A 12,092-nucleotide genomic window follows, 5' to 3' on the forward strand; every position below is an offset into this window, starting at 1 on the left:
GGTGAGTGTGTGGTGGTGAGTACCGGTGAGCGGTAGGTGGGTGTGTGGTGGTGAGTACCGGTGAGGAAGGTGAGTGTGTGAGTGTGTGGTGGTGAGTACCGGTGAGCGGTAGGTGAGTGTGTGAGTGTGTGTGTGAGTGTGTGGTGGTGAGTACCGGTGAGTGTGTGAGTGTGTGTGTGGTGGTGAGTACCGGTGAGCGGTAGGTGAGTGTGTGGTGAGTACCGGTGAGGAAGGTGAGCGGTAGGTGGGTGGGAGCAAGTGCCCGTGGGTGTGTGGTGGTGAGTACCGGTGAGCGGTAGGTGAGTGTGTGGTGGTGAGTACCGGTGAGGAAGGTGAGCGGTAGGTGGGTGGGAGCAAGTGCCCGTGGGTACCTCTCCTCCATCTCTTCGTAGATTCTCAGGCGATCGCCCACAGATCCTGCAGGCGCACACAGACAAAGCTCACCCAGGTAGCCCACACAGAGCTGTTGGGGCAAGGGGCTGTCAGTAGTAGCGAGTCGTAGCAGCCATACCTATGAAGGACACACAAACACACACACCAACAACACACACACACAACACACACAGACACACACTAACAACACACACACACACTCAAACACACAGCAACAACACACACACACAACACACACAGACACACACCAACAACACACACACACAACACACACAAACACACACTAACAACACACACACACTCAGAAACACACAGCAACAACACACACACACAGACACATACACAACACAGACGCACACTAACAACACACACACTCAGAAACACACACACACCAACAACAAAGACACAGCACACACACACACCAACAACACACACAGACATACACAGCACACACACACACACACCAACAACACACACACAGACACATACACAGCACACACAGACACACACCAACAACACACACACAGACACATACACAGCACACACAGACACACACCAACAACACACACACAGACACATACACAGCACACACACACACCAACAACACACACACAGACACATACACAGCACACAGACACAACACACACTCAGACACACACTCAGAAACACACAGAAACAACACACACACAGACACACCAACAACACACACACAACCACACAGACACACACACACCAACAACACAGTGACACATACGCAACACACACAGAGACACACAGACACAAAAAGATCCCCCTTGTAGCCTTAACAGACTGTTGGGGCAAGTGCTGTTAGCGAGCACCTATGAAGGCCGGAACGGCAACACGAGGGGGTGGGTGACCACCAGCACCACCAATCCCGGCCGCCTTTGTCTCTCTCCCAGTGCTAGCGATGTTCACTACTACACTACACCACCGCTACACCAGCTACTCGTTTGAGGCTGAGTCGACCTAGAGGGAGGCCCAGGACCGGTTCAGCTAATCGCTGTCACTGGCACCCACAGAAGTGTGAGCGGGCCTTCTGCATGCCATGCGACAACCTCGAAGTGAACCCAGCCTGGCACACAGCACCACGGTTACGTGACCACCATGCAGCGGCATCATCATCATCATCAGCAGTCTCATCAGCGGCATCATCATCAGCAGTCTCATCAGCATCATCAGCGGCAGAAGCATCATCATCGTGAGCAGCATTATGAGCAACACCAGCTTCATCAGCAGCAGCATCATCAGTACTATCAGCAGCATCATGAGTAGTATCAGCATCATGAGTAGCATCAGCATCATGAGTAGTATCAGCATCATTAATCATCAGCAGTATCATCAGCTTCATCAGCAGTTTGATCAGCAGCATCATCATCATCAGCTTCATCATCAGCTCCATCAGAAGCATCATCATGAACAGCAGCAGCAGCAACATCATCATCATTGGCTTCATCATCAGCTCCATCAGCAGCATCATCATGAACAGCAGCATCATCATCATCATCAGCTTCATCAGCAGCATCATCATGAACAGCAGCATCATCATCATCAGCAGCATCATCATCATGAACAGCAGCATCATCAACATCACCAGCACCACCAGCACCACCACCACCATCACCACCAGCACCACAAGCAGTGTCCTCGTGACCGTCATCGTCGTCATCATCAGGCGTGTGGAGTGCGTGCACCTGGTAGTATCAGCATCATGAATCATCCGCAGTATCATCAGCTTCATCAGCAGTATCGTCAGCTTCATCAGCAGTATCATCATCATGAACAGCAGCAGCATCATCAGCTTCATCATCATCATCATCGGCTTCATCATCATCATCAGCTCCATCAGCATCATCATCATCAGCTTCATCAGCAGTATCATCATCATGAACAGCAGCAGCAGCATCATCATCATCATCGGCTTCATCATCATCGGCTTCATCATCAGCTCCATCAGCATCATCATCAGCTTCATCATCAGCTCCATCAGCATCATCATCAGCTTCATCAGCAGTATCATCATCATGAACAGCAGCAGCAGCAGCATCATCATCATCGGCTTCATCATCATCATCGGCTTCATCATCAGCTCCATCAGCATCATCATCAGCTTCATCATCAGCTCCATCAGCATCATCATCAGCTTCATCAGCAGTATCATCATCATGAACAGCAGCAGCAGCAGCATCATCATCATCATCATCGGCTTCATCATCATCATCATCATCGGCTTCATCATCAGCTCCATCAGCATCATCATCAGCATCATCAACATCACCACCACCAACATCACCAGCGCCACAAGCAGTGTCCTCGTGGCCGCCATCGTCGTCATCATCAGGCGTGTGGGGTGCGTCCACCTGGTTTGAGGGCAGCCTCGAGGCCCGTGTAGTAGGCGGTGTTCTCGGGGTTACGGTCGAGCAGGGAGCGGTACACCTGGGACGCCTCCTCGAACAGACACAGCTTGAGGCACAGCTCACCTGCACGCAGGACGAGACGCGGACACGTCACTCACAGACACGTCACACACAGACACGTCACACACACGCACAGACACGTCACTCACACGCACAGACACGTCACTCACACACAGACACGTCACTCACACACACAGACACGTCACTCACACACACAGACACGTCACACACACGCACAGACACGTCACTCACAGACACGTCACTCACAGACACGTCACACACACGCACAGACACGTCACTCACAGACACGTCACTCACAGACACGTCACACACACGCACAGACACGTCACTCACAGACACGTCACTCACAGACACGTCACTCACAGACACGTCACACACACGCACGTCACTCACAGACACGTCACTGACGGGCGCGCAGACACGTCACTCACAGACACGTCACTCACACAGACACGTCACACACACAGACACGTCACACACACGCAGACACGTCACTCACAGACACGTCACTCACACAGACACGTCACACACAGACACGTCACACACACAGACACGTCACTCACAGACACGTCACTCACACAGACACGTCACTCACAGACATGTCACTCACAGACACGTCACACACACGCACAGACACGTCACTCAGACACGTCACACACAGACACGTCACTCACAGACACGTCACTCACAGACACGTCACACACACGCACAGACACGTCACTCACAGACACGTCACACACACGCACAGACACGTCACTCACAGACACGTCACTCACAGACACGTCACTCACAGACACGTCACACACACGCACAGACACGTCACTCACAGACACGTCACACACACGCACAGACACGTCACTCACAGACACGTCACTCACAGACACGTCACTCACAGACACGTCACTCACAGACACGTCACACACACGCACAGACATGTCACTCACAGACACGTCACTCACAGACACGTCACTCACAGACACGTCACTCACACAGACACGTCACTCACAGACACGTCACTCACAGACACGTCACACACACGCACAGACACGTCACTCACAGACACGTCACTCACAGACACGTCACTCACAGACACATCACACACAGACACGTCACACACACGCACAGACACGTCACTCACACAGACACGTCACACACACGCACAGACACGTCACTCACAGACACGTCACTCACAGACACGTCACACACACGCACAGACACGTCACTCACAGACACGTCACTCACAGACACGTCACTCACAGACACGTCACTCACAGACACGTCACTCACAGACACGTCACTCACAGACACGTCACACACACACACAGACACGTCACTCACTCACACAGACACGTCACTCACTCACACAGACACGTCACTCACACACAGACACGTCACTCACACACACAGACACGTCACTCACACACACAGACACGTCACACACACACACAGACACGTCACTCACACACAGACACGTCAATCACACACATACAGACACGTCACTCACACACAGACACGTCACTCACACACAGACACGTCACTCACACACAGACACGTCACTCACACACACAGACACGTCACTCACACACAGACACGTCACTCACACACAGACACGTCACTCACACACAGACACGTCACTCACACACACAGACACGTCACTCACACACACACACAGACACGTCACTCACACACACACACACACACAGACACGTCACTCACACACAGACACGTCACTCACACACACAGACACGTCAGTCACACACACAGACACGTCACTCACACACACAGACACGTCACTCACACACAGACACGTCACTCACACACACACAGACACGTCACTCACACACAGACACGTCACACACAGACACGTCACAGACACGTCACTCACAGACACGTCACTCACACACACACACACAGACACGTCACTCACACACACAGACACGTCACTCACACACAGACACGTCACTCACACACAGACACGTCACTCACACACACACAGACACGTCACACACACAGACACGTCTCTCACACACAGACAGACACGTCACTCACACACAGACACGTCACTCACACACAGACACGTCACTCACACACACAGACACGTCACTCACACACACAGACACGTCACTCACACACGCACAGACACGTCACTCACACACAGACACACTCACCACTCACCCCCCACACTCACCACTCACCCTCACCACTCACCCCCCACACTCACCACTCACCCACTCACCCTCACCACTCACCCCCCACACTCACCACTCACCCTCACCACTCACCCTCACCACTCACACACTCACCACTCACGCTCACCCCCCACACTCACCACTCACCCTCACCACTCACTCCCCACACTCAACACTCACCACTCACCCTCTCCCCCCACACTCACCACTCACAACTCACCCTCTCCCCCCACACTCACCACTCACCCTCACCACTCACCCCCCACACTCACCCCTGAACTCCTGCACGGAGAGCTTGTCACAGATGTGCTTCTCGTGCGAGTCCAGGTGGGTGAGTGCCTCTCTCCACTCACCCTCACCACTCACCACTCACCCTCACCACTCACCCACTCACCCCCCACACTCACCCCTGAACTCCTGCACGGAGAGCTTGTCACAGATGTGCTTCTCGTGCGAGTCCAGGTGGGTGAGTGCCTCTCTCCACTCACCCTCACCACTCACCCACTCACCCCCCACACTCGCCACTCACCCCCCACACTCACCACTCACCACTCACCCTCACCACTCACCCCCCACACTCACCCCTGAACTCCTGCACGGAGAGCTTGTCACAGATGTGCTTCTCGTGCGAGTCCAGGTGGGTGAGTGCCTCTCTCCACTCACCACTCACCACTCACCCCCTCACCCCCCACACTCACCCACTCACCCCCCACACTCACCACTCACCCCCCACACTCACCCCTGAACTCCTGCACGGAGAGCTTGTCACAGATGTGCTTCTCGTGCGAGTCCAGGTGGGTGAGTGCCTCTCTCCACTCACCCTCACCACTCACCCCCCACACTCACCACTCACCCCCCACACTCACCACTCACCCTCACCACTCACCCCCCACACTCACCACTCACCCCCCACACTCACCCCTGAACTCCTGCACGGAGAGCTTGTCACAGATGTGCTTCTCGTGCGAGTCCAGGTGGGTGAGTGCCTCTCTCCACTCACCACTCACCACTCACCCCCCACACTCACCACTCACCACTCACCCCTGAACTCCTGCACGGAGAGCTTGTCACAGATGTGCTTCTCGTGCGAGTCCAGGTGGGTGAGTGCCTCTCTCCACTCACCCTCACCACTCACCCTCACCACTCACCACTCACCCCCCACACTCACCCCTGAACTCCTGCACTGAGAGCTTGTCACAGATGTGCTTCTCGTGCGAGTCCAGGTGGGTGAGTGCCTCTCTCCACTCACCACTCACCCTCACCACTCACCCCCCACACTCACCCACTCACCACTCACCCACTCACCACTCACCCCCCACACTCACACTCACCCCCCACACTCACCACTCACCCCCCACACTCACCCCTGAACTCCTGCACGGAGAGCTTGTCACAGATGTGCTTCTCATGCGAGTCCAGGTGGGTGAGTGCCTCTCTCCACTCACCACTCACCACTCACCCACTCACCCTCACCACTCACACTCACCACTCACCCTCACCACTCACCCCCCACACTCACCACTCACCCTCACCACTCACCCCCCACACTCACCACTCACCACTCACCCCCCACACTCACCCCTGAACTCCTGCACGGAGAGCTTGTCACAGATGTGCTTCTCGTGCGAGTCCAGGTGGGTGAGTGCCTCTCTCCACTCACCCTCACCACTCACCCACTCACCCCCCACACTCACCCACTCACCCCCCACACTCACCACTCACCCCCCACACTCACCCCTGAACTCCTGCACGGAGAGCTTGTCACAGATGTGCTTCTCGTGCGAGTCCAGGTGGGTGAGTGCCTCTCTCCACTTGCTCGCCTCCCTCAGCACCTCCACCTGGTAGAGCAGCAGCTCCGACAGCTCGTAGTCCACCTTGTTAGGCGTCACCTGGGCAACCCCGGGGGAGCGGGGGGGGGTGGACAATCATTGGTGGACAATCATTGGTCGATACTCGGGGTGGGGGGGGTGTGGTGTAGGTGGGGTGGATAATCATTGGTCAATACTCGGGTGGGGGAGTGTGGTGGAATGGGGGTGGACAATCATGGGTGGACAATCATTGGTGGATACTCGGGGGGGTGGGGGGGGGGGTGTGGTGGAGGTGGGGTGGACAATCATGGGTGGACAATCATTGCTCAATACTCTGGGGTGGGGGGGGTGGTGTAGGTGGGGTGGACAACCATGGGTGGACAATCATTGGTGGACACTCGGGGTGGGAGTGTGGTGTAGGTGGGGTGGACAACCATGGGGGGACAATCATGGGTGGACACTCGGGGTGGGAGTGTGGTGTAGGTGGGGTGGATAATCATTGGTGGATAATCGGGTGGGGGAGTGTGGTGTTGGTGGGGTGGACAACCATGGGTGGACAACCATGGGTGGACAACCATGGGTGGACAATCATTGGTCAATACTCTGGGGTGGGGGAGTGTGGTGTAGGTGGGGTGGACAATCATTTGGTCAATACTCGGGTGGGGGAGTGTGGTGTTGGTGGGGTGGACAACCATGGGTGGACAATCATTGGTCAATACTCAGGGTGGGTGGGGGTGGGAGTGTGGTGTAGGTGGGGTGGACAACCATGGGTGGACAATAATTGGTCAATACTCTGGGGTGGGGGGGGGTGGTGTGTGGTGTAGGTGGGGTGGACAACCATGGGTGGACAATCATTGGTCAATAATCTGGGGTGGGGGAGTGTGGTGTAGGTGGGGTGGACAACCATGGGTGGACAATCATTGATCAATACTCAGGGTGGGGGAGTGTGGTGTTGGTGGGGTGGACAATCATTTGGTCAATACTCGGGGTGGGAGTGTGGTGTTGGTGGGGTGGACAACCATGGGTGGACAATCATTGGTCAATACTCTGGGGTGGGTGGGGGGAGTGTGGTGTAGGTGGGGTGGACAACCATGGGTGGACAACCATGGGTGGACAATCATTGGTGGACAACCATGGGTGGACAATCATGGGTGGACAATCATTGGTGGACAACCATGGGTGGACAATCATTGGTCAATACTCTGGGGTGGGTGGGGGGGGTGTGGTGTAGGTGGGGTGGACAACCATGGGTGGACAACCATTGGTGGACAATCATTGGTGGACAACCATTGGTGGACACACTCCTCCCCCGCGCCCCGACCCACCTGCTGCGTCTTGCGGAACTCGTCCAAGATTTGCAGCGCCATATCGTGGTCCCGTAGGAGGTGGTAGGCAATGGCGTAGCCAATCCACGAGGCCCTCTGGCCGGGCCGCAGCTGCAGCAGCTGATAGCGCGTCTCCTGCGACGTCAACCACGGGGGTGGGTGAGGGGGGTGAGCGGGGGTGAGGGGGGGTGAGGGGGGTGAGGGGGGTGAGGGGGGGTGAGGGGGGTGAGGGGGGGGTGAGGGGGGTGAGGGGGGGTGAGGGGGAGGCGGTTAAACCACGGGTGACCCCCCACACACCCCACCCACCCCACCCACCACCCCCCACCACCACCAACCCCACCCACAGCAGCATGCCACCACAACCAAACACAGACAAAGGTCCCCCGTGTATCCTCTAGCAGGCTGTAGGGGCAAGTGCTGTTAGTGGTAGCAGCGTCTATGAAGGTAGACACAGACAAAGGTCCCCCGTGTAGCCTCTAGCAGGCTGTAGGGGCAAGTGCTGTTGGTAGTAGCGGCAGTGTCTATGAAGGTAGACACAGACAAAGGTTCACCGTGTAGCCTCTAGCAGGCTGTAGAGGCAAGTGCTGTTGGTAGTAGCGGTGTCTATGAAGGTAGACACAGACAAAGGTCCCCCGTGTAGCCTCTAGCAGGCTGTAGGGGCAAGTGCTGTTAGTAGTAGCAGCAGCGCTACCTATGAAGGCTACCGGCACTGTGGCACACACAGAGGGGGTGGGTGGCCAGCACCACCACGCCCGGCCGCCTTTGTCTCTCCCTCAGTGCAAGCAAAGTTTTACTGCTCCACCACCGCTACACCAGCTACTCGCTTGAGGCTGAGTCGACCTAGGGGAGGCCCAGGACCGGTTCAGATAAACTCGTCACCGATTTTGGCCGCGAGCGGAAATCGAACTCGGGTCACTACGACACCACCACAACTACCACCACCACCACAGCCACCACCACAACAACCACCACAACTACCACCACCACAAACACCACAAACACCACAAACACCACCACCACAAACACCACAACTACCACTACCACAACCACCACACCCACCACAACCACCACCACAAACACCACCACCACTACAACCACTACAACTACCACCACAACCACCACAACCACCACTCCCCACCACCACCACCACAACCACCTCAAACACCACTACCACCACCACCACCATCACCACTACTACCACTACTACTACCACCACCACCACCACAACTACCACCACAAATACAACCACCACAAACACAACTACCACCACAACCACCACCACCACCACCACCACACCCACCACCACCACCGCACCCACCACAAATACAACCACCACCACAACTACCACAACCACACACCACCACCACCACACACCACCACAACCACACACCACCACCACCACACACCACAACCACACACCACCACCACCACCCCCACCACACAACCACACACCACCACAACCACACACCACCACACACCACCACACACCACCACCACGGTGTTACCCGGTATCCCTCCAGATCCCTCATCTGAATCTGCAGCAGCGAGAGGTCACGGAGGATCTGCAGGTTGTCGCGGTCCCACTTGAGCGCGTTGCGGTAGCACTTGATGGCCACCACCACAACCACCACCACACACCACAACCACACACCACCACAACCACACACCACAACCACACACCACACACCACCACCACCACACACCACAACCACACACCACCACCACCACACACCACAACCACACACCACCACCACCACCCCCACCACCATCACCACACACCACCACACACCCACCACCACCACACACCCACCACCACCACACGCCACCACCACCACACACCACACACCACCACCACACACCCACACACCACAACCACCACACACCACCACCACCACTACAACTACCACCACACACCACCACAACCACACACCACCACAACCACACACCACAACCACACACCACCACGGTGTTACCCGGTATCCCTCCAGATCCCTCATCTGAATCTGCAGCAGCGAGAGGTCACGGAGGATCTGCAGGTTGTCGCGGTCCCACTTGAGCGCGTTGCGGTAGCACTTGATGGCCACCACCACAACCACCACCACCATCATCACCACACACCACCACAACCACACACCACCACAACCACCACCACCACCACAACCACACACCACCACAACCACCACCACCATCACCACACACCACCACACACCACACACCACCACACACCACCACACACCACCACACACCACCACCACACACCACCACGGTGTTACCCGGTATCCCTCCAGATCCCTCATCTGAATCTGCAGCAGCGAGAGGTCACGGAGGATCTGCAGGTTGTCGCGGTCCCACTTGAGCGCGTTGCGGTAGCACTTGATGGCCACCACCACAACCACCACCACCACACACCACCACCATCACAACCACACACCACAACCACACACCACCACGGTGTTACCCGGTATCCCTCCAGATCCCTCATCTGAATCTGCAGCAGCGAGAGGTCACGGAGGATCTGCAGGTTGTCGCGGTCCCACTTGAGCGCGTTGCGGTAGCACTTGATGGCCACCACCACAACCACCACCACACACCACAACCACACACCACCACAACCACACACCACAACCACACACCACACACCACCACCACCACACACCACAACCACACACCACCACCACCACACACCACAACCACACACCACCACCACCACCCCCACCACCATCACCACACACCACCACACACCCACCACCACCACACACCCACCACCACCACACGCCACCACCACCACACACCACACACCACCACCACACACCCACACACCACAACCACCACACACCACCACCACCACTACAACTACCACCACACACCACCACAACCACACACCACCACAACCACACACCACAACCACACACCACCACGGTGTTACCCGGTATCCCTCCAGATCCCTCATCTGAATCTGCAGCAGCGAGAGGTCACGGAGGATCTGCAGGTTGTCGCGGTCCCACTTGAGCGCGTTGCGGTAGCACTTGATGGCCACCACCACAACCACCACCACCACCACACCACCACCACCACCACACACCACCACCACAACCACCACACACCACCACAACCACACACCACCACCACACACCACCACCACCACACACCTACCACCACCACCACACCCACCACAACCACCACCACAAACACCACCACCACCACAACCACTACAACTACCACCACAACTACCACCACACACCACCACAACCACACACCACCACAACCACACACCACAACCACACACCACCACGGTGTTACCCGGTATCCCTCCAGATCCCTCATCTGAATCTGCAGCAGCGAGAGGTCACGGAGGATCTGCAGGTTGTCGCGGTCCCACTTGAGCGCGTTGCGGTAGCACTTGATGGCCACCACCACAACCACACACCACCACACACCACCACCACACCACCACCACCACCACACACCACACACCACCACGGTGTTACCCGGTATCCCTCCAGATCCCTCATCTGAATCTGCAGCAGCGAGAGGTCACGGAGGATCTGCAGGTTGTCGCGGTCCCACTTGAGCGCGTTGCGGTAGCACTTGATGGCCACCACCACAACCACACACCACCACACACCACCACCACACCACCACCACCACCACACACCACACACCACCACGGTGTTACCCGGTATCCCTCCAGATCCCTCATCTGAATCTGCAGCAGCGAGAGGTCACGGAGGATCTGCAGGTTGTCGCGGTCCCACTTGAGCGCGTTGCGGTAGCACTTGATGGCCTCGTCATATTTCTTGTCCGAGCGCTGCAGCAGCCCGTACACGTGCCAGCCTGCGGCGGCGGCGGTGGTGGTGGTGGTGGTGGCGCGGGACAACGACCCCGGCACGCGGCGACGACGACAACAAAAACAACAACAAA

General features: G+C 56.6%; 1 protein-coding gene across 1 annotated transcript in view; it reads right to left on the reverse strand.

Moving 5' to 3' along the window:
• Positions 1-12,092, reverse strand: part of LOC116937499 (N-alpha-acetyltransferase 15, NatA auxiliary subunit-like) — a 57,426-nt gene that overhangs the window by 32,250 nt on the left and 13,084 nt on the right. Inside the window, exons 4-8 of the mRNA XM_076056540.1 lie at positions 11,848-12,005; positions 8,172-8,306; positions 6,774-6,927; positions 2,772-2,891; positions 322-417 (exon numbers count right to left, since the gene is read on the reverse strand). Of these exons, the coding sequence (XP_075912655.1) occupies positions 322-417; positions 2,772-2,891; positions 6,774-6,927; positions 8,172-8,306; positions 11,848-12,005 (663 nt within the window). The remainder of the gene's footprint in view (positions 1-321; positions 418-2,771; positions 2,892-6,773; positions 6,928-8,171; positions 8,307-11,847; positions 12,006-12,092) is intronic.

Source organism: Petromyzon marinus, chromosome 76, assembly GCF_048934315.1.
Source record: "Petromyzon marinus isolate PM22_M1 ecotype Great Lakes invasive population chromosome 76, UKy_Petmar_22M1.pri1.0, whole genome shotgun sequence".
Lineage (NCBI taxonomy): Eukaryota > Metazoa > Chordata > Hyperoartia > Petromyzontiformes > Petromyzontidae > Petromyzon > Petromyzon marinus.